The sequence below is a fragment of the Eriocheir sinensis genome, chromosome 10 (assembly GCF_024679095.1).
Source record: "Eriocheir sinensis breed Jianghai 21 chromosome 10, ASM2467909v1, whole genome shotgun sequence".
NCBI classification, from domain to species: Eukaryota; Metazoa; Arthropoda; class Malacostraca; order Decapoda; family Varunidae; genus Eriocheir; species Eriocheir sinensis.
Window position 1 is genome coordinate 15,605,061 of NC_066518.1, and position 22,761 is coordinate 15,627,821.

The 22,761-nt window shown below is 43.7% G+C and overlaps 1 protein-coding gene across 5 annotated transcripts in view; it reads left to right on the forward strand.

Annotated features, from left to right (window-relative positions):
* LOC126996635 (ankyrin repeat and fibronectin type-III domain-containing protein 1-like) overlaps window positions 1-21,070 on the forward strand; it is a 366,486-nt gene extending 345,416 nt beyond the window's left edge. For 3 of the 5 annotated variants that reach the window (XM_050857314.1, XM_050857318.1, XM_050857317.1), the window contains 12 exons: window positions 4,431-4,523; window positions 5,638-5,722; window positions 6,307-6,410; window positions 7,224-7,409; window positions 8,333-8,446; window positions 9,196-9,381; window positions 10,076-10,298; window positions 10,845-10,977; window positions 11,184-11,297; window positions 12,539-12,713; window positions 13,098-13,329; window positions 13,724-21,070. In XM_050857314.1, the coding sequence (XP_050713271.1) occupies window positions 4,431-4,523; window positions 5,638-5,722; window positions 6,307-6,410; window positions 7,224-7,409; window positions 8,333-8,446; window positions 9,196-9,381; window positions 10,076-10,298; window positions 10,845-10,977; window positions 11,184-11,297; window positions 12,539-12,713; window positions 13,098-13,329; window positions 13,724-15,632 (3,554 nt within the window). In that variant the 3' untranslated portion in view covers window positions 15,633-21,070. Of the gene's footprint in view, window positions 1-1,853; window positions 2,940-4,430; window positions 4,524-5,637; window positions 5,723-6,306; window positions 6,411-7,223; window positions 7,410-8,332; window positions 8,447-9,195; window positions 9,382-10,075; window positions 10,299-10,844; window positions 10,978-11,183; window positions 11,298-12,538; window positions 12,714-13,097; window positions 13,330-13,723 lie in introns of those variants that run through there. The other 2 variants (XM_050857315.1, XM_050857316.1) reach the window with 2 other exon arrangements.
* Window positions 21,071-22,761: the final 1,691 nt, after the last annotated feature.

Here is a 22,761-nt window from a genome sequence, read left to right on the forward strand (position 1 = left end):
CTTGTAATACTTAGAGACGGAAAGTTTTGGGGCGTAAAAGATGAAAAAAAGGGAAAAAAATCATTGTCGTTTGTGAATGCTTAAGAAAGAAAAAAAGACATTTGTAGAACAGAAGAAAAAAAAAAGAGAAGAGACAGACATAGATAAAGAGAGAGAACAGAACAGAACTAAGGAAAAGAAAAGAAAAGAAAATAGAAAAGGAGAGGTTAGGTGGGTTGTTATGTTAGGTTATAGAAGAGAAGAAAAAAGACAGACAGATAGATAGATAGAGAGGTCAACTACAGATGGAGAGGAAGGGGTCGTAGGCGAAAGGAAGGGAAGGGAAATAAAGAAAATGGAAGAAAAGAGAGAAAGGCAAAGAAAAGAAAAGAAAAAAAGCCAAGAGACAGATAGATTAAGACAGAGAGAGAAAGAAACAGATAGATAGATAGATAGACAGAGAGAGGTCAATTTCGGAGGAAGGTACAGTCTTGAGAAGGGGTCGTAGATGTTTGGATATCGCGCTCCCTTCCTTCCTTCCCTCCCTCCCGTTAGCCGAACAGTTACTGTATCACGCCGTTATTTAAAAGCCCAGACCGTATAGCGCTGTTTACCTCGTCCATCTTCCACTGTTTTCCCTGTTAATAGATGTAGTAGTAGTAGTAGTAGTAGTAGTGGTGGTGGTGGTGGTAGGTAGGGTGGACTTCTTCATATTCGTTTTAGCTATAGTGTTTTAATGTGAATCGGGGCATAATACTGTCTTTCTTTAATCTCTCTCTCTCTCTCTCTCTCTCTCTCTCTCTCTCTCTCTCTCTCTCTCTCTCTCTCTCTCTCTCTCTCTCTCTCTCTCTCTCTAATAAAAAAAATCATTAAAACGCAAAAGAACGCTAAAAGTCACACAAAAACGTAAATATAAGCCAAGCGTGCTACGATAATGTGTGCCGCTCCTCGTGATTAGTCAATAGCCACCCTAATACTAATGGTGGTCTATGGGGTTTTGGCGTTTTAGGGGCGTGAACTGCGAGGGTGTTGTGGCCTGTGACCTTTGCTGAGCGCATCTGCATTAGCTCACCTCCACCTGCTGAGGCACGCGGCGCCACACACCTGCCCAACATAACAGGTGCTGGCGCTGACGAATGGGGGAGTTGTTGACGCTGACCCCCAGACCCTCGCCCCCTCCCTCCCTCATTGCCTCCCCCTCTGTATCTCTCCTTCCCTCCCTTTCTCTCTCCTTTCATCCCTCCCCTTCTCACTTCCTCCTCCTCTTCCCCCTTTCTCTCCTCCCTCCCTACCTTCCCCTCTGTATCTCTCCTTCCCTCCCTTTCTCTCTCCTTTCATCCCTCCCCTTCTCACTTCCTCCTCCTCTTCCCCTTTCTCTCCCTCCCTCCCCCTTACTAGAGCACAGGTGAACTACACAAGTATACTGACCTGCACCTCTTTCCTCCCCCATCCTCCTTCCCCTTCTCTCTCTCTCTCTCTCTCTCTCTCTCTCTCTCTCTCTCTCTCTCTCTCTCTCTCTCTCTCTCTCTCTCTCTCTCTGGCATCCACTTTCCCTGTTCAGCACATACACACATACACACGCGTCTCGCACCTCAGCACTACAACATTCCGCAGTGTCACCATTCCTGCACGACAATATGTCCACTCGCCCCCGTCACCCGCTCCTAAACTCAACGTGACAGTCCTCGTTACTCGTATACTCTTGCGTCAGATTGTGCGATACAGAAAACAAATGGTGTTTCTCGGCATAGGTCAGGAAGCCACGCCCCCCCACCTCCCCCCACCTCCCCCAACCCTGTTCTCGTTCTTGGTGCCAGGTCGCTTCATATACATAGCAAAGAGAATGCATGGAGTTTTATACATGACGTAACTGTACGAGCGTTAAGGTTCAGGTGCACTGACATGCGTACGCGCCAACATTTGTGTTGCTGAATATTTGAGAGGGGGGGAATTTTTTTCAATTTTTTTTACCCATGGTTTGTATCCTTATCAGTAATACTTGACAAGATGTGTTCTGCTAACTCAGCAGCAATTTGGGGAATGATGAAGTGAAGAAGGACTTGTAATGCGTTATGTCACAACGAGCGAGGCGTGAGTGAGAGTGACGGAGAGGACGGGAAGCCTGGCTTATCGCGTCCCTCACCCCGCCTGTCGTCACGCTGATGGTCCCAGTGTGCCACAGCCCCTCGCTGGATCCAGCCGCCTCAGCGTCGCTCCTTTGTTCTGCTGCGGCAGAATCTGACCGATGGGTTTTGGCGGGTGTGTTGTGCCCAAGTAAATGATCGCCATGCAGCCTCCTCTCTTGAGGAGGCGGAAGAAGCCGGTGATCAGTCTGGCCAGACCCTTCAGCAACATTAGGCGTTCCATTCGCTCGTCGCTCCACCTAGACCCGTCGTCCCCCACGTCGCCGGTGCGCATGACGGGCTTCTTCGAGGTCGGCAGCCCCACTATCCTGGAGGACGACCAGCAGCCCATCTTCTGCAGCCCCCCGATCGACGTACCCAGCGAAGACACGAACTCCCTTGACTCTAGCCAGGGGTGTCGGGCGAGTCCCAGTACGTCACTGGACTCCCCCACGGCAAGCGCGTCTTCCGCCACTTCATTGAACGGATCTGTTCAGTTTCAACTCTTCGACGAGCAGGGCATCGAGCAGCCCATGAGGCTGCTGTCTGTCTCGTCGTCCACGTCAAGCAAGGAAGACATGGCGCGCTCGCGGGCCCTCAGCTTCACCACCCTGCGGCGACGACGCAGCAGCAAGACCCGCCTGACGCGGTCCACCGATGTATCGCGGCGGTCGTGGGAGATGGAGGACTGGGAGAGGGAACTGTTGTCCGTGCCGGACTGTGCCCTCTCTCGCCGCAACACCTACACCACCGACGTCCCCGCCAAGGCACCGTCCCCTGCACGGCCCATAAGTATGGCGAGGGAGGCGTCGCCGCACCGACCGCGTTCCCCCCAAGGTAGAGTATACCGAGTGCTGCCCCGCCGACACTTTATTATAACAAGCTCCTGAGCCTTTAGGAGTAAACCTTTGTGACGGTGAGGTCAAACACACACACACACACACACACACACACACACACACACACACACACACACACATGTAGAGCCCAGCCAGGTGTACACAAAGAGTTCTTCTTCATTTCCGTTTGTTGATAAGCAGCGGGCTGCCCGCATGCCGCCACGCTGGTCACGACGGCCTCACGCTGCTGCCGGAGAGGAATATAATTATGTAACCTTTAGTCCCCCCATGAGTGTGTGTGTGTGTGTGTGTGTGTGTGTGTGTGTGTGTTTATATATATATATATATATATATATATATATATATATATATATATATATATATATATATATATATATATATATATATATATATATATCAACAGCCGGTTACAATTACGAGTTTTGTGTTTTTTGTCTGGTGTGTGTGTGTGTGTGTACTTACCTGTAGCAGGTTACAATTAGGATTTTTTTTTTTTTTTTTTTTTTTTTTGTGTGTGTGTGTGTTGATGTGTAAGTGTTTGCACAGAAGCTGTCAACACCTGAGATCTCCCCGGTGACTTCAAGGTTACAGAGAAGCGTGGACTCGTCACTTTTACCCCGCCCTTGTCACCTCCGCTCCCCCGCGACCCAGCTGTCACATTAGCTTCACCTTGACACCCCCGCGGCCCCCACTCCCATCCCGGCGCGACTTCCTAAAGCACACTCAGCAAAGTCTTGGCCATGATCTTTAAAATGTAAATCTTTGTTGATAGCCACACCTCCGCAAGACAGGTTGGGGAGAGACGATGGAAGCGAAAGCAATGTGTGTGTGTGTGTGTGTGTGTGTGTGTGTGTGTGTGTGTGTGTGTGTGTGTGTGTGTGTGTGTGTGTGTGTGTGTGTTGATTTCTTGCGAGCATTATCTTTATACTTTCTTTTTCTTATTTTTATTCTTCTTCTTTTGCTCCTTTTTTTTCTCTTCTTTTGTTTCTTCTTCTTGTACTTCTTTTTATTTTTTCCTCCGTTTTTTTTATTTTCTTCAAATCCTTTCTTCTTCTTTTTCTTCTTCTTCTCTTCTTTTCTTTTCTTTCTTCTTCTTTTTAGTAGTAGTAGTAGTAGTAGTAGTAGTAGTAGTAGTAGTAGTAGTAGTAGTAGTAATAGTAGCACCAGCAGCAGGAGCAGTAGTCCCAAAGGCAGACCACATAAGGCTACGGACAGACAGCAAATTCGAAACCTCTGCTCAGAGAAAAAAAAATGTTGGTTCACTTTCTATTCACTCAAGGCAAGAAGGAAGAAGAGTGAGTGAGTGAGTTACCGTTAGCTTTTATGCGGTGTGTGTGTGTGAGAGAGAGAGAGAGAGAGAGAGAGAGAGAGAGAGAGAGAGAGAGAGAGAGAGAGAGAGAGAGACGGGGGGGCTAATGATATAAGGGTACGATCAATTATTCTAACTCAACCTCTCTCTCCCTTGCAGCTCTGTCAACCATGGACGACGTGCTGGTGGACGGACTCAACCCCAGCAAGGCGGACCGCAAGAAGCTGGAGAAGATCAACATCCACTTGCACGGTACGTATTATAGTTACGGACGGAGGACGAGGCGGAGGCTTTGAATGGTACTAAGGTCGGTATTATAAGACACATTGGCCTCTCACATCAGCTATTTCTAAAGGTCAAAGAGGGGGTCAGTCGAGCTCTATAGAACCCGACTGAGTGTTTCTTTAGGTTCACGGTATAGAGGAGGGGTCAAACTACCATCAGGTTATAAAACTACTCCTGGAAATGCCCATAACTCCTAAGAAAGCCTTGTCAAATAGGTGTTCTTGGGCGACGAAATGTCTTTAAATACGACCCTTATTTGGCGCCTCCACCTTTCCTGCCAACTACTTCCAAAGGCCGAAAAGGAGGTCAGTCGGGTTCTAATTTATTTTCCAAGGCCACAGAGAGGATTTACTGGGGTATTCATGGGTGATTTCCCGGTTCAAAGTGCAGAGGTCGTGTAAAACTATCACTAGCAGCACAAAACAGTCCGTGAAAACCCCAGTGTTACCAACTTATACTACGAGATCGAGGCTTTCCAAACGGGCGTGTAGCTGCTGCATGAGGCGCCGAGACATTTAACAGAATACTGGGTGTCTTTATCGCGGCTGAAGCGTCATTGTTATCAGAAGGTCGGCGGAAATGAACGTTACTGTATTGTCTCTTCTATATTTAAGTGATGGCTGCTGTGTCGAGTTGATGTTAGGATGAATGTAAAGTGTGTGGGGGGGAAGGGAGGTCGTGTGTGTGTGTGTGTGGAGCCTTGAGTGAGTTATATATGAATGAAGACCAAGAATTAGTTGACGAATATAATGGTGAATGAGTTAGTCGTTAGTCATGTGGTTAGTGTCATTACGATTGATACTCTGGAGGGATAGAGAGAGATGGGTAAAGAGGATTGGTGATGTTTCTTGGGTCACAGGAGCTGCCTTGTGTAAGCTGGAAGACCTTTAGCAGACTACTCATGATGTACTCTTATATTCTGCTGACCCTCCTGCCATATCACGCATCACATCCCCCCGTCACCCATCACCCACCGCTCACTGTCACCCACCACACCGTCACCCACCGCTCACCGTCACCCACCGCTCACTATCACCCACCACACCGTCACCCACCACTCACCTTCCCTTCCCTCCCTCAGCTCTCTTCGCGGCGGTGGAACACGGACAGCTCGAGAAAGCCAAGAACATCCTCGACCACAACGCGGCACAGCTGGACATCAACAGGTCAGTATAGTGCGGGAACTTACTCGTCCGGCAAAGGGTTCTGTGAGCTTTTTATTATGCGACACTTTTATTTTAAGTACGACCCCTCTGCAAGTCTCTATACAGTAATAAGCGCTGTGCAAGGATAAAGGAAGGAGGAAGGAGAACTCTATCTTTGGTGCTGTGTATCTCTGGCTATCTGATTATAAGTTATCTATTTGTTGCTATCTAGTGACTGTAACTAATGTATTTGTGAAGGCGTAGCAATTTTAATGGTAGTTTCTCGTGGAAGGAGGACTCTCTCTCTTTAACATTGGCGCTGTCTACCTCTCACCCTCTAATAAGTTAACTATTAGTGACGATGTGACTCAAAGGGTAGTTGTTTCTTGGAACCCATCACTTGAAGAACTCTCAGTTTTATCTTGAGTACGTCTCATTTGCACGTTTCCAGACAGTAAGACGAGGATATGAGGAGAATCAAGAACTCTCTCTATCCTTGACCATACATGTACTTGAAGAGAGATAGAGAACCCTGCCACAGAAAACAACACCTTACATTAGTTTTCATCGCCTTGTTCACCTCTAAGTAATCCTCTCGTCCGCAGCGTCAACAAGGATGGCTCCAACGTACTGGAAGTGGCGGTCATGAACAAGCACGTGGCCCTGGCCAAGATGCTGCAGCAGGCCGGCGCCACGGAGAGCAACGCAGGTAGGTGAAGATGACCACCACCTAATATGTAAGAGTTGTCTGTTTCGAAGCTCCTCCTGATTGAAATAGGTTACCCAATGAAGACTTTTTTGGATCTCTCTCTCTCTCTCTCTCTCTCTCTCTCTCTCTCTCTCTCTCTCTCTCTCTCTCTCTCTCTCTCTCCACCATTAATACTCGTCTGTGCTCTTATGAGAAAAACTTAAGACTAAACCTCAATCAAGTTAACGTTTGAGACCCATACTCAAACTGAGACTGTGAGATTGATAGCTAGACAACACTGATTCATGCCCGTGCTGCTATTGAGGAAAACTGCAAACGTTACCTCAATATAGATGAAACTCTTACTGTTGAAGACCCATATACAAACCAAGGCTGAGAGGTTGATAGCTTTGTAGGAGCAGTGAGTATGTGGGGTTTTTTTCATTATTGTTATCTTTTTTTTTTTTTTTTTTTTTGCCCTTAAACTGCTTCCTTTGCCGTTAAAAAAAAGACACCAATGACTCATGCCTGTGTTGCTACTGGGGAGAACTTTAGACTAAAAATAAGAGATTGATAGCTATAGACACCATTAGTTCATGCCTGTGCTGTAGCTGGGGAGAACTTCAGACCATGGCTTCATTATGTCCAACACAGCCACATAGTTAGTTGATGATGCTTAACCCAGAAATTCATTTGATACTGCTCTCTATCAAGGATCCTCCCCAACAAATGTCACCCATGTGGTTACCTCCAGGGACCACTGAGCACTGAATTTCAAGTTGCTCTCTGTCAAGGATTCTTTTTAACAAACATCATCTCTGTGGTTACCTCCAGGGACCATTGAGCAGCGCATCCACCACCTCAATGACCTGGTGGCCACTGCCGAGCGCCGCCGGGAAGAGCTGGACTCCAAGCTGTGTGGGGGAGCAGCACACAGCCGGGAGACAGAGCGGCAGCGGAACTTGTGGGACAGGCGGGCGGAGATGCTGCGGAAGATGCGGAACGGCTTGGAGCAGATGAGTGAGTGTCGGAGCCCAGTAGCTACTTAGATATTGCAACAATGGTGTGTAGTGTTTTTTGGGTTATAAATGAATGAAAAGCAAGAATTAGTTAATGAATATATAGGATGGGCGGGTTATAGATAGGAAGTATAGTCACCGTACATCCTTTAGCTGATAAATATCCTAGAAAAAAGATCAAGATGTAGTATGAATAAAAAAATGTAAAGTAAATAAAATAAAAACTCTTATTCACTACATTCAAAACTAGAAAAAAAGGAGAAAGAAGGACTAGAAAGAGAAAGACGAGCTCAGATTATCCTCCTACTGAAACATTGACAATACACATTAAAATTAGACCAGCACTAAATCTCACTGGAAAGAAACTAACAAATATTCTGGATAAAAATGTATACAATGCCTCAGATTATCTTCCTACAAATACTTAGACTAGGCAGATTAATGTAGGACCAGTACAAAGTCTCACTGAAAAGGAAGCCACAAATATTCTGAATAAAATTATACACATGCCGGCCATGGTCATCCCAGACTGCCTCATCAGTCCCTCCATAAAACAGTGTTGTGAAAAATGTACATCAGGCATTTCTCAGTAGTTCATCAATACACAATGTTCTTTTCCTGGCTTTGTAGACCGCCTTCAATGATTTCTCAGTACCATAGACAATACTTTTTGAAACCCCTACTTTTTTTTTACAGCAGAGGAGTCAGTTCAAGGGCATATAAAAAGGGTAACAAATGTGAAAAAAAAGCCCGCTACTCACTGCTCCTATAAAGAGTTAGAGGAGTGGCCGAAAGAGAGGTCAATTTCGGGAAACTACTAGATAATTGCTCACTGCCCACTGCTATTCAAACGTTACAAGATACTTTACAGACACTGGCTATTGTACAGAAATAACCTTACTCATGTGAACCATTCATCCTCAGAGGTGCCCGGCCCTCCCAGCCGCGCCACGGTGGAGGTCATCGACAGCACCAGAGTGAGAGTCACCTTCAAGGAACCCGAGGCGGAAAACTTTGCGATAACAACAAAATACAAAGGTAAGGCAGTGTTTACTTTCTAGCAGGCCACAGAGGGCTTGTGGTAGGATGTGTGCTGTCACTTATATATGCCTCTATATAGTATTCATACAGTGGTAGTTATTGCCAGAGCTTAATGAAAGGTCTGCGGGCTGTATTTGCATTGTTGAAGTTACATATGAGCTTCAGGTATTATTATAGTGATTTATTTATGGAAAAACATGAATTTGGAGACTGGAAAGAATGTATGAGTGGCTATAGAGTATCCTGAACATTTACATACTAGTTTCAAATTTAAGTCTTGGTGTCTTTTGGCTTAATGGAAAGTTTGAAATGCTCTTACTTTCCAAACTTTTAATTCCACAATCATTTCTGCCATTATAGCCGCAACATATGAGGGCATTCAGATCTTATATGCTAGAAAAGTCCATTAGGCTGTCACAAAACAAATTAACCCTTAGATGACAGCAGTATTTGAAGAGTATATAGCTCCCCCAAAAAATGACTGGTCTATATATAGTCAATGCCGACCTTAGGACTGTAGCATAAATATAGTTACGCCGCATAATAGATGTTTTAACTATCGTCTATGTATAGATTCTACCACAGTCTGAAAGTGTTGTTATATTTCTGCCATACAAAACTGACTGACTGAATTTTGGACCGTCTATATATGGTTCCACTGCCATCTAAGGGTTAAATAGCTTTGCATCTATGAAATTTGTATATATTGTAATTATTATACATGAGCAATATTTGACTTATTACAGTGGAATGGAGTTTAGACGAGTGGGCCACGGTCACCGGATGTCTCGAGATCCACAACCTTCGGCGGATGACGGTGTTCGTGGACGGCCTGGCGCAGGGCAAGAGGCACCACTTCCGAGTGCTGGCCGGCAACATGAAGGGCTACGGAGCACCCCTCACCTCCACCCCCCCAGCGGCCATACCCTCCAGTGAGCATCAACTGCCTTAGGGACTATTTGTAAACATTTCTGCCCCAAGTTCACATATTTTTAAACATTTCTGCCCCCAAGTTCACATATTTGTAAACATTTCTGCCCCAAGTTCACATATTTTTAAACATTTCTGCCTCAAAGTTCGCATATTTTTAAACATTTCTGCCCCAAGTTCACATATTTTTAAACATTTCTTCCCCCAAGTTTACATATTTTTAAACATTTCTGCCCCAAGTTCACATATTTTTAAACATTTCTGCCCCAAGTTCACATATTTTTAAACATTTCTGCCCCCAAGTTTACATATTTTTAAACATTTCTGCCCCAAGTTCACATATTTTTAAACATTTCTGCCTCCAAGTTCACATATTTTCAAACATTTCTGCCCCAAGTTCACATATTTTTAAACATTTCTGCCCCAAGTTCACATATTTTTAAACATTTCTGCCCCCAAGTTCACATATTTTTAAACATTTCTGCCCCAAGTTCACATATTTTTAAACATTTCTGCCCCAAGTTCACATATTTTTAAACATTTCTGCCCCAAGTTCACATATTTTTAAACATTTCTGTCCCCAAGTTCACATATTTTTAAACATTTCTGCCCCCAAGTTCACATATTTTTAAACATTTCTGCCCCCAAGTTCACCAGTTCCCAGTGCCAGTTCCTTACAAGAGTCAATATTTACAGGTTGGAGAGACACAGACTCACAAAAACCTCGGCTGGACGGTCAGGTCGGGGAACTCGATGACCTCTTCAACCAGGTCTGCAACTCCCGGCCCCAGCACGCGGCAGAGATCAAGGCGATAGAGCCGGGCCAGGAGACGCCGCTCAACCTCAGAAAGGCACAGAAGAAGAAGAGCATAAAGAACCTTTTCACGCCAGCGCCCAAGTTCCACAGAAATCTTAAGAAGTGAGTCACCATAGAAACTTGACCTGCTGCACTTGACTTTCTACTCTGGCTCATCCCTATTCTGTCCAGATCCCCTATGCAAGAGTTAACTAGCATCTTCATTCTTTCATCCCTTGCACTGGTAAACTCTGGAACAGTCTACTTTCGTCTGTATTTCCTCCTGCTCTCTATGACTTGAACCCTTTCGAGAAGAGAGTAGCTCGACACCTCTCCTCCTGAAACTGACCTCTCTTTTGACCACTCCTCTTTACTCTTTTATATAGAAACAGTGATTAGCCGACTTTTTTTCAGGGTTTTTTTTTTTTTTTTTTTTTTTTTTCTTTTTTTCTTTTCCCTTGAGCTGCTTCCTTTGTTGCAAAAAAAAAAAGGAATTCTACATTACCTTCAACATCATTATCTTCAGTCTTTACTTATCCACTGCAGCACTAAGGCCTTACCCATCAGTCTCCACCTCTCGCTCTCTGTCTGATGTTAGTGTACTCCATCCTGATCCGGCAAATGCGTACGGTACTACTTTTATTCACATCATTTTTCTTACTGTTTCAGGGGTTCCTACTTGGCATGCATCGTTTACTGCGAAGACAAGGTGCTGGTTACGACTGAAGAGTTTCCGCCTGTGGTTGAGGTTGATGACGACTACATGGGACAGGCGAAATCGCACTTCCATTGGTTGCTAAAGGTGAGCTAGATGAGGAAATAGGAGTCTGTTAAGAAAAAGAAAGAATATAAAACAATAAAAAATAAATAAGGAAAAAAAAAGAATATAACAGTTTGCAAAGGAGGTAAAGATCACGCAAATGTCTACTGAGTAAGGATGAGAAATAGTGATAGTTCCTGGTGCCACTTGAGATGTACTGTTTGCTAAGTCCCAATGGCATATTCCAGGTTGCTACCACATGGGAGGACGTCAAATCCCTTCGTCAGGACATGGACCGCGCCGGCTCAGCCTCCAACGTCCCCTTCAGGATAAAGCTGCTCCAGGCTGCTGCCAACATGCAGGTAGGAAACGTAATTTGTAAGGGACAGTGAGTGAGAGCGAGTGTGGTGTTTCCTATTCACTGTTCCTTATTCCCCTCTTTACCTCCATGCTCACCCTTCTTCGTCTCGTAACTCTCTCCAATGCACACACTACACACTCATTTAGTAAGGCACAGTGAGTTTTACATTGTGTCTACCTGTTTACTGTTCCTTTGGGCTGCTTTCACAGTCATTTTGTTTGTTTTGATCGTTCCCAATGGCTGTTATTGCCGTTATAGTATTTCCACGTAAAACTGACCGATGGGGTAGTGGCGGCTGCAGGGTTAGCCTAGCCCTGCACCTTACCACACACTCTCAACACCTCTCCCTTCCTCTGCAGCCACCATTACCCCATAGGCCAGTTTCACGTGGAAAATTATAGCGTTGATCGTCGCCATTGGTAACGATCAAAACAAACAAAGTGATTGTGAAAGCGGCCCTTATTCTCCTATTTACCTCCATGCTCACACTTCTTCCTCTCATAACTCTTTCTGACGCACCCACTACCTGTCTACCCTTCACTGCTCACTCCCTCACCTCACCTTACATACTTCCGTGCTTACATAAAACTGTCCCCAAATATTCAAACTCGCTCATCTACCTGTCTACCCTTCACTGCTCTCTCCCTCACCTCACCTTCCATACTTCCATTCTTACATAAAACTCTCCCTAAATATATAAACTCAGTCACCTCCTCCGTTCTCTCCTCCCCCAGCCTTATCCTACACTTTGTTGTGCTCTCTGCTCTAATTCTGTACAGCTTTGCAAAATCAGTGACCTGCTCTCTCGCCCTCTCAAATACCATAACCTTACTCTTTCCAGCATTCACTCTTAGCTTTCTCCTGTTACACACGCTGTCAAACTCATCCACTATCCTCTGCAGTGTCCCCTCATTCTCTGCCAACAATGCTGTATCATCTGCAAACAGGCCTACCACCAATGACTCCTCCGTACCTCTCACTTTCAGCCTTGGACCTAGCTCCTCTACTCTGGCTTTCATTTATTTCATACAGCCGTCCATGTACTCATTGAAAAGCCATGGTGACATCACACACCCCTGTCTCACACCAACACTGAAACTCTCACTCAACTCACCATTCATGCATCCGGAGGCACATTCCCTCCCATATTCTAGCTCTAAAATGTTCCAGCATGATGAACAAAAACAACACAGCATATTATAAACACATCACGTAACTTCCATATATGTTTCCCTCCAACAGACGACCCTGGGCATTCAAGACTTGGGGCAGTTTTACCACAGGCCAATCATGGGCAGCAATGGCACGCTGGTCTTCTGTACGACTCGGCACGTGAAGAGCACCAAAGTCATCTCTGCCATGAACGTCAAGTGGATCCCCCTCTCAAAGCTGAAGGAGAAGAAAAGTGTGACGACTGGTAAGGAATATTACTTTGTTAGATGCCTTCATTAACCCGTCCACTGCGATTAACAAGGATTTCGCCTTCACTGGTAGCCTGGTAACCTATAGTCCCAGGTCTTTCTCTGCCTCTGTGGTGGATAGTGGAGTGTTTCCCATGTGGTATTGGTAGGCTTGATATGACTTTACATTTTTCTTCATTGAATTGTAGCAGCCACTTTTTGTTCCACTCCTGTAGCTTGGTGATATCTTCTTGTAGAAAATCCGCAGTCAATGGGTTAAGAATGAATGCTAATTGAAATTTTATCATACATTCAGAACCTGGTTGCATATAGTCTCTTTAGTCAAAATAGAGTTAATCCCCTCCTTAACAACTTGTACAAAAATGGTCTTATCACTGAAGGTCAAACATCGACGCAAGGGGAGACTGGAAGCTCTGCAGGTGACCTCCTCCTGGCTTCACTGCAAGACCAGATTCTTTACGACCAAGTGAGCCGCGTCCCGCTGCGCCGAGGGCTGTACCTGGGCTACCTCAAGCTGCAGAGCTCCGTGGATGTCCTGCAGGTGTCCGTGCCCGAGAAGACGCCCAACATGTTTCCTCACGTTAAGATAAGGGACAACCCACACGTCTCAATGTGAGTGGATGAGTGATTTCAGGAGTGGCAGTAATGTAGAATTTGACCCAAGTTTTTTTTAATTTCCTTTCCCTCCTTTTTTGTCCTCTTAGATGTAGAGGAAACAGTAAATATCAGACCAACAACATCAATAACATGAAGTCTCTAAATTATCAGCTTTGAGACAACCCAATCACATCTGATTATCTTGGATTTTAAAAGTTATATAGTGTTGAAATCCTAGGAAATTTTTAACCAAGCTCAAATCATTTACTTAATAGTGTTTGGTCAATTTTATGAGGCAATTCCTATTTCATATGTCTCAGGTTTAGTAGGCAGGATAAGATCAAGTTGCACTATTCTTTCTTCCTGCAAATCTCCCATGCATCACCTTGTAACCACACCAACTTTGCAGGGAGGAGTGGGAGTGGGTGCAGCAGCTGGAGAGCTCCAGCACGGAACAATGGCTCTCCAGTTCTGGGGCGGAGTCTGATGAGAGTGAGGGCCGGCCCAGCTCCCCTTCCTCGGCCCAGCTGGTGTGGCACTCACAGCTTTGCAATGCAGTGCAGCAGTTGCTAAATCAGCTGGAGGTTGATGAAGAAGCTCAAAAACAACATAGACTTTACTGTGGGGAAGTGTTGGAGCTGAGCCCAGACGTGTCACTCCTGCTGATCATGCCGCCGGTGGAGGCAGTGTGCTCCGCCCCCGGCCAGGAAGACGTCCTGCTGTCCCAGCCTTCCCTGACAACGCTGCCCCTGCAGATCTTTGAAATGATCCACATGGGAACATATCAGAAGGAGCTAATAGGGAGGTATGCCCGCCTCTCCTACATCCTGGAGATGGACACACTGATGGCCCAACATGCCAGCAGGGAGGCATTCAGTAAAGAGGAAATCAACTGCTCAAGGTCACGGCTGTGGCAGCTCCAGACCTTCCAGGAGCAGCTGGACGTCACGTGGCGGGGCCTGCGCTGGGTGATGGATGCCATAAGCTATGCCCGGGACAAGGCTGCCTCCGGGGCCCTGGTGACCAACCTCCTGTCCTGCTCCTTCTCCCCTTCCAACCACCACGCGGCAGCCCAGCAGTCTGCCGCACACATTCCTGCGGCCACCACGCCCATACAAGACACACACAGTTCTAGTGAGTCCCTCCAGCATGGTGCAGACAGTAAAAGGCTAAGAAAAGACGACGATCTAAATTTCAGTGTAAAGAAATCGGACGCGCCGAGAATGTTGAAATCCAACACGTCTGAAAACATCCGAGCTGCGGTGAAGTGCGAGGCGAGGTTTCACAAATCCAAAACGACTGAGTGTCTTGTTCACAGCAGCGGGTGTGTGCAGAGCTGTGGCAAGTCCTATAACTCCCTCAATGACTGCATGATAGACAGCGGGGAGCAGAACGAAAATGTCCCCCTCTTGACGTGGACTCGTGAGAAAATGGAGTTCAGTGGTGACGGGAAGCTGTACAGTAAAGACTTCCCCACATCGAGGAGTGAGAACCACCTGCAGCACTGTGTGGAGCTAGGCTACCCCCCGAGGAAGGCCAGTGCCCCTCCCTTCTACGATAGTCACGAGGGATGCTTGAAGTCAATGTGTTGCAACAGTGAACCAAAAATAAACCAGAGCATTTCCTCCTATGAGTGTGTGGAGCAAGGGAAGAGGAAAAAAAACAGCTGTACGGAGATAGAGTACGAGGACGCGATGGCGAGTGGGAAGTCACCGACCAGTAGTTGTTTTGACTTGCAACGATACGGCAGTAACCTTAACGTAGAGATGCAGAGAGCGGGGAGCAGCCTCAGCCATGACTCAGAGGCCTCGTTCTCGAGTATGACCGCTAGTTTAAGGTCGCTGTCATCGAATGAAACTGAAACGGACACCCTCAGCCTCATGTGCTCGGAGAGTGGTCGTAGTGAGAGTAAGAGCACAGAGGGCGAGGAGGTCAGTGAGGGCGGGGCGGCCCGGAACGAGGACTGCACGATAATACGGGTGTACGCCGCGTATCAGACTGGCATGGCATCCGGGACCTCTGTCAAGATACACATCACGCCCAGAACGACGGCAAGGGAGGTGATAGACCTGGTGGTGAAGCAGTTGAACGTTGCCGTTGTTCTGAAAGGCAAAAGTGGACCTACTTATGGTAACGAGAAGCTCAAGGATTTCTGTTTGGTGGCTGTGATCGGCATGCGCGAGCGGTGTTTGCGTGAGGACTTCCGGCCCCTCCAGCTCCAAAACCCCTGGAAGCGCGGAAAGCTGTACGTCCGTATGAAGCAGGATGTGCTGGCCGCCCTGGAGCAGAGCAACTCCCGACACTCGGCTTATCTGTAATATCAACCTTCATTGTACATTTCACATCACGCATAATCACACTATATTTCATATTGTTGTTCGAGAAAAAAATTGTATATATATGAATGTATAAAGATGAAATTTTAGCTATGTTCTGTACAATAGTTTCCATGCACATTAAATATAGCTAAAGAGAAAATATTGCAGTATTGGAATACCCATTTTGCAAGGTAAGTCTAGCATTTTCTATGGAGAGTGATGGAAGCGTCACAGCTCTTTGGTGCATATTTATACCGTGGTGTTTCTTAAAGGATCACAAGGAATAGCTGCCAAAATCCATCCTAAACACACATTACTGGGAGGAGACGAAGGTCCCGGCTATGAGTGCATAGTTCCTGCTCAAGCGATCTGTTATGTGTCCCATCTGAGGCATTCCAAACCATTAAGTACGTTTATGAGTTCACGTTTTGTAACTTATTTTTCTCACCAGAATTTGTATGTGCTATTACACGTATATCTCGGTGTGCGTCACACTCGCTGTTTTGTTCAGAGAATGTCTGTGTTGTGCAGCATCGGAGTTTATTCACTTGTTGTCCACACACATTTTTCATCAGTCTAATGGATATTTTAGTCGGAACATAGAGACTTTATTAAAGCCCCTTAACATTGCACAAAAGTATACAATGATATTTGCTTTCCATCAACCAGAACCCAAAATTATAACAGGCCTTTAGTATCTTCCACCAAAGCTGTGATGAAGGTCTTCTGGCAGCGTGTGTGGTCAGCCAGGGTGACATGACCTGCTGACCTGGCCGTGCAGGGTTGGGCTGACCTGGTGTGGCTGGGCTAAAGAAACGTGAAATAGTGTGAAGACAACACTAGCATTCCTTAGTGCATATTCCCAAATATTTTTTTCTAAATATATTAACAGATTTATATGTTATAATGGTTGTTACATAAATTATAATTTAAAAATTTAAACTGGAGTTGAAATAGTCAAGGTTTTGACAGAGTTTGCATAACACTGCTGCCTTATCAGCCAAAGGGCTCCTGCCAGTATGATTATTGTCATAAGGTTCTTTCCCATAGAGACAATAACACTTCAGACTCCATGCAGTGTAGTAGTAACAGTGTGCGTAAAACACCTTCTAGACATATCATCCACCCTCTCCGTGGTCCCAGACTGAAGCGTGAGCCTCACAGAGTGTTCATGTTTATCTATTACTGTCTGCCTGTCTATCATATACTTTCTGTGACTGGGCCAAACAGAAGCTCTAACGAAGACACTCAAACTGTGACTCACTGTAACTCTTCAAGCCAGACTAAGCAATCATGTATGTTAATTATGTATTTATATTTTGTCTGTGATTTGTAAGTTATAGTTCATTTTTCTTACCCTGAGTGGATCCACCAGCAATCATATTATTGTGTGACTGAGATATGGTTGTTTATTTGTGCAATACTGTTTTATAATACAGCACTCATTCCTTGACATCACACCAATTACTGTGTTAACTATGAAAATTGTGCTATGTATCTATGTACACACGGTCTCACACACACTAACATATATTCTGAAAGCAACAGTTCCCATCATCAGAGTTGAAACATAAGAACAAGGGAATGTATCTGTGACCCTTTCAAACAGATACACCTCAGGGTTCCATGCAGCCCTGTCCTAGTGGAGTAACATTCTGCAGTTTCCTATACACACTGATAAGGTCAAACAATCATACTTAAAACAAATTAAAGATACAGTAAAAAGAACAGGAGGAAACTTATTGCAGAAAACGAGCCCAGTGAAATACTGTCTTGCTCTTTACAATGAATCAGCTATTGCTCATATTTCACTTCTCAGTCTCCTCCTGGCCACTCCACAAGCATGTCAGGGTAGCATCGATACATACCCTCACTCATCCTGTCTCCCTATAGATCACTGATTCCTGTTGTCTTACCAATTTCAAGCTTCTTAATGTCTATATTAACTTAATTCATGTCTCCATCTGACATTTCCTACCACTACAGCACTCCCTTGTAGCCTCCCGTCTGGTTCATCCATTCAGAAGGTGACGTTGATGCAGGGTGGACTGAGAATTGACTTGGTATACTGTTAGGCAGCACAAAAATGTAACAGAGCAAGGGAGGGAGAATTTTTACAGTTTTGTACTTGGAAAATGTTCTTATTACCATTATGACTCAGTAAAACGGTACATCAGTTAGTAAATTACTGCTAAAATCGTGAGGCCTCATAAAAATATACATATACCACTTGAATTTAATGTTTTATGAAATTTTAAGACTACTTTCAATGTTGTTCAGATGTAGGGAAGATTAGATGTGAGGTTGGTCCTATCCTTCAACAGTTTAGGCAAAGATCTTCAAAATGTACATCCTCAGATACATAGTTTGTTTTATTATATATGAATGGGAGGCCTTTTTTTGCTAGTGTAACAAGTGCTTCCTGATGGGGGATTGAATGGTGGACCAGCATAGTTTGTTTTGATCATCTTCAGCATAACTATTGGCACCTTTTTCATCATACTGTGCAATTCTCTGTCAGATATTCCTTTTTCTGAATTTTTGTATAGTATGTACTTTGGCTATCCATCAATAACCAAGAAATTGACCTTCAGAAGATTGAGGTTCACCGTCTTAACTAAATTTTCCTTCTTCTCCCTCAGATAAGTGTATCACATATGTAGCTACTTAAATTTACTAAAGAGCACATCACAAGGGCCTTACTGATGTTACGTCATTACCTTGTGTTCAGCGGCACATCACTTACTTCTCTGCTGACTGCCAACCTTACCTTTCCCAAATTATCTTGCACTGATACATATATTTCCAGTTGCTTCAGTTTTTTTTCTGTTTTATGATATATTTTCTATTTTCTTCCTTGCCTTGAACGTCTGTAATTGTGATGTCGAGTGATGCAGATGCTGGCAGGTGTTGAGCAGGGCTTGAGGGTGAGCTTAACTCTGTGTGAAGGAAAATGCCAATAAGAGAAAGAAAATAAATGTTTCAATACTGGCTGAGAAGGAAAAGAGACTGGCAGGAGAAACTTGAGCTACAAGGCAGAACCAGCTACATAGGTGCTTTATGATGACCAGTGTGTTATCCCACAACTATGAAAACATTATTGGCCGTACCCATGACAAAGAATCCCAGTCTATAGCCATCAAACTATTCATGTGTTTGATTCAAAGAATGTCTAGCACACTCCCTGTTCATGGTTGCTGCCAGTGGTATGGCTGCAGGTTCCTACATAACATTACCTTCAAGTATATCTTATGATTTCAATGGTTTTCGTTTTACTTACATTTCCTCTTAGTGATGTATGTGATCAGAGGCATAAAGCTTCTCTTTGCCCAGAACCTTTGTACTGGATTATAACCAAACCCAGAATACTTGGCTTGACGGCGAGCCCCAGAAGCACAGCTCTTACACCAGACACAAGTATATGTTGCCTTAACTGGGAGTCAGATATCAGCTGCATATACACATATATGTTTATGTGAGCTATTGATCTAGTTATATTTAGTCTTATATCATTCATAAAAAAATAAATCATGGAAACACTGGATCAATTCTACAAGAGAGCTCCTTCCTTTTAAAAGCGCCACCATTGATGCCTCTCTGTAAGGAGGTAAATACGCACATACCTTTTACGATCATCATCTTCAGACACACAGACTTAAGTGCAAGATTCTCGACTTCTTGAAACACTGAAGTTACTTACTCTATTCTTGGTCACTTGAAGTTTTGATGAGAATGATTGATGTAGGAAAATCATTTTAGTTATTTTCATAAAAGTAGATTATTATCATTTGGTATGATTGATTATATTACTGATTGTAGCTCATCATTTTCTGTATATCATAAATAGGTAAACACACACACACACACACACACACACACACATAGTATTGAGGAATTAATTGAATACAAAATTAAAGTCAACCTATTAGTCAAAACCCGTCACATTTCACTACATTTATTTTTAATGAAAATAAATTTATGAATTCACGCAAAGGTCAAGTTTCCAAATATTTTCTGCATCATGATCAACCGGCCTCTGCTCAGCTGTCCTGAGAGCAAGTCAACATTGGTGATAAAATGTGTTGTAATCATTCCAAAGAAGCACAAAATTAATATTCTTTTTCCTTTAAATCAAATGTTCCCATGCATGATCAGTAGCTACAATCATGAGCTTTGCTTCATCATAAGTATTTTCCTGATCTGTCAGGGCTGACTCTATGCATACAGCTAACAGGGCACTAATGCACACTCACAGTGTATTCCCATGGGCAGCAAGCTAGGAAGGTTTGCATGCAAATAACATAATTATTCAAAACAATAGCCTGGAAGGATAGATAGCCTTTACAGTAATTTACAGAGAAAATATTGATTTCTATTGGATCAAATAATTCTTAGACAGAAGAGTATTTTGTGCAGGACAGATTACTAGCCACTACACTATGGAAACACGCTAAAGACTTCTAACATACCATGATGTGTATGCAGCCAAGTAAGAAGTCCAGAATCCCTGTCCTTCATATTATGAGTGGCCTGAAGCACAGCCTTCAGTGAGTCTTCAGTCTGTATGAATCACCCTAATGTTTGTAAGCCATTGAATGATTATGATGAATAGAAAACAAAATGTTGAAGAAAAAGACAAATTTTTACCAACTTCTGTGTGGCATAAAAACAACTGTGCAGTTATGTTATGTGTGGAAATAATGCATTATATATTATTTTGGTGCAAATGATATTGCTTGTAGCCACCCTTCTTGTAGAACACTTTTCCAAGGATTGTGAGAGCTACGCACAAGTATCGCTCTAACAGACTCTAAAAGACTCCTTTTTTAGTCTCTCCCTGACCTCTGGATCTCACTGCCTGGCATAACTTTTCAAAACAACATTCCATACCTGTCGCCAGTATTTGCTTTTGGTTATGTGAAATACATTCATTCTCCTAAGAGTCCCCTACACTTTAAAAAGGCATTAAGAACATACGTCTGTACTTCCCGAGTGCTTCACGTTTCTACGACAGTAATACTTTTATAACAGTATTCTTATAACACCAGTGACTCCACACCCAACAGTCACTGGCCACCATTCTTGTGTGATTAACAGCGAAGATTATTTGTATGTATTTATATTTATATTGTACAAACTAGACATGCTATTTTAGTAGGAAATCATTAATGTGATGTTAAGTGGACCAAAATACGGTATATTGTTGGGGCGAGTGGTGACGGCCGCCCTCCCACACCTCACGGTACCCTTGGCTTTCATTGCACACAACCTGAATTTGTTGTTAGCTAGGAGAGAAAATATAATGTTATCTAATTTGCAACATTGTTTGAAATATAAATATATAAATATATATATGTACCTTGTATATGGCAAACCAAATTCTGTATATATCATATAGTACAAGTATATTTGACGTTACAATAAAATAATTTATTTGACGCTTGTTTCATTGATAGTCTTCCACTCATCTTCTTTAAAACATCAGCAAAACATTTCTAGGCAATCATAAAACTCTGCTATAAGGTGGGAGCAGAAATCTGTCCTATGTGGAGATTCTGATGTAATGTTATAGCAACATGTTATACGCTGGTCCTAGCCTTAACCCATCCACTGCGATTGGCATGGATTTGGCTTTCACCGGTAGCCTGGTAACATATACTCCCATGTCTTTCCCTGTCTCTGTAGTGGATAGTGGAGTGTTTCCCATATGGTATTGGTATGCTGGTATTGCATGACTACGTACATTTTTCTTCAGTGAATTGTAGCAGCCACTTTTTGTTCCATTCCTCTAGCTTGGTGACATCTTGAGGGAAATCCACAGTCAAGAGGTTAAAAAGCTTTATCCTTTTCTTCCAGGTCTGACTCAGAGAAATCACACTGAACTCCCTTTGCAGGTGTCACAGCTTCCAGCACTGGCCATGCTGCGCCTCAGATCCAGTCACATGAAGTTTGGGGGCCTTTGCTCTTTCAGTTTTGGTTATATTTATTTTGTTATATATTCCATTATATATTTTGTCTTTGTACATATCCCTGAACAAGGATATATTGCTGTCACTCAGCTTTGTCAAAGCCTAAAACTTGACAGGGGAAGGCTTGGCAACGTCCCCATAATTAATATAGGATACAGGATTTGAATCTTACTGTAAAAAAAAGTTTCACTGAACAAGAATTAAATAGTTGCCCCTCAGAGCGCCTCATCTCAAGCAAGTGACTCCAGAAGCACTTTGGTGGCCTATAGGGAACTAATCTTATGATTAAATTCAGTTACCAATAGACAGCACCACGCAAGTTCTGAGATATGGCCTATTTCATATTACCACCCTGGTCCATATTCCCACCTTCGATCTCCCCTAGTAGTAGTAGTAGTAGTAGTAGTAGGAAGAAGAGGAGGAGGAGGAGGAAAATTATTATTATTATTTTATTATTATTATTATTATTATTATTATTATTATTATTATTATTATTATTATTATTATTATTTGTAGTAGTAGTAGTAGTAGTAGTAGTAGAAGTAGCAGTAGTAGTAGTAGTAGTAGCATTGTCACGCAACAATTTATTTTATATAGAAACTTTCCATTTAAATCCATTATCATAGTCTTGGGAAACATTTTGCCATATTTAGAGCACCAGTAGACAGGTCAGACAAAGGTTTTCCAGGAAGATTTTTTACCAGAATGCAGCTAACCTTCCAACGCCTGCAAATGTTACACAGTGTTACGGGCGGAGCGTTACCGAGGCAGTGACGCGGTGAAGTCTACGGACACGGCCAGCCACGTTTACATTACTTTGCGCTGGCCGTAACTGAAGTAGGAAGAAGAGGAGCCACGCCCCTCTAAAAGTCCGCGTCCAGGGTTACAATACCGTTTTTAACAAGGAAGCTACTTATCTGTTTTTTTTTTTTTTTTTATATTAGTACGTGTATATATACCAGTACAGTACAGGCACCTTAAACGTATCGGCGCTTCAGTTCGTTTGTTTAAAAGCCTCTCGTAGGAAGTTGCTGGGTTTTCATCAAAGACTGGTTTTCATGGAGTGTTTTGTGATATTAGTCATAATTTTACACCCATGGAAACCGGTTAATCTTCTCTGAGACCTTGGAAAATGGTTGTACTGATCGAGAGCCAGCAGA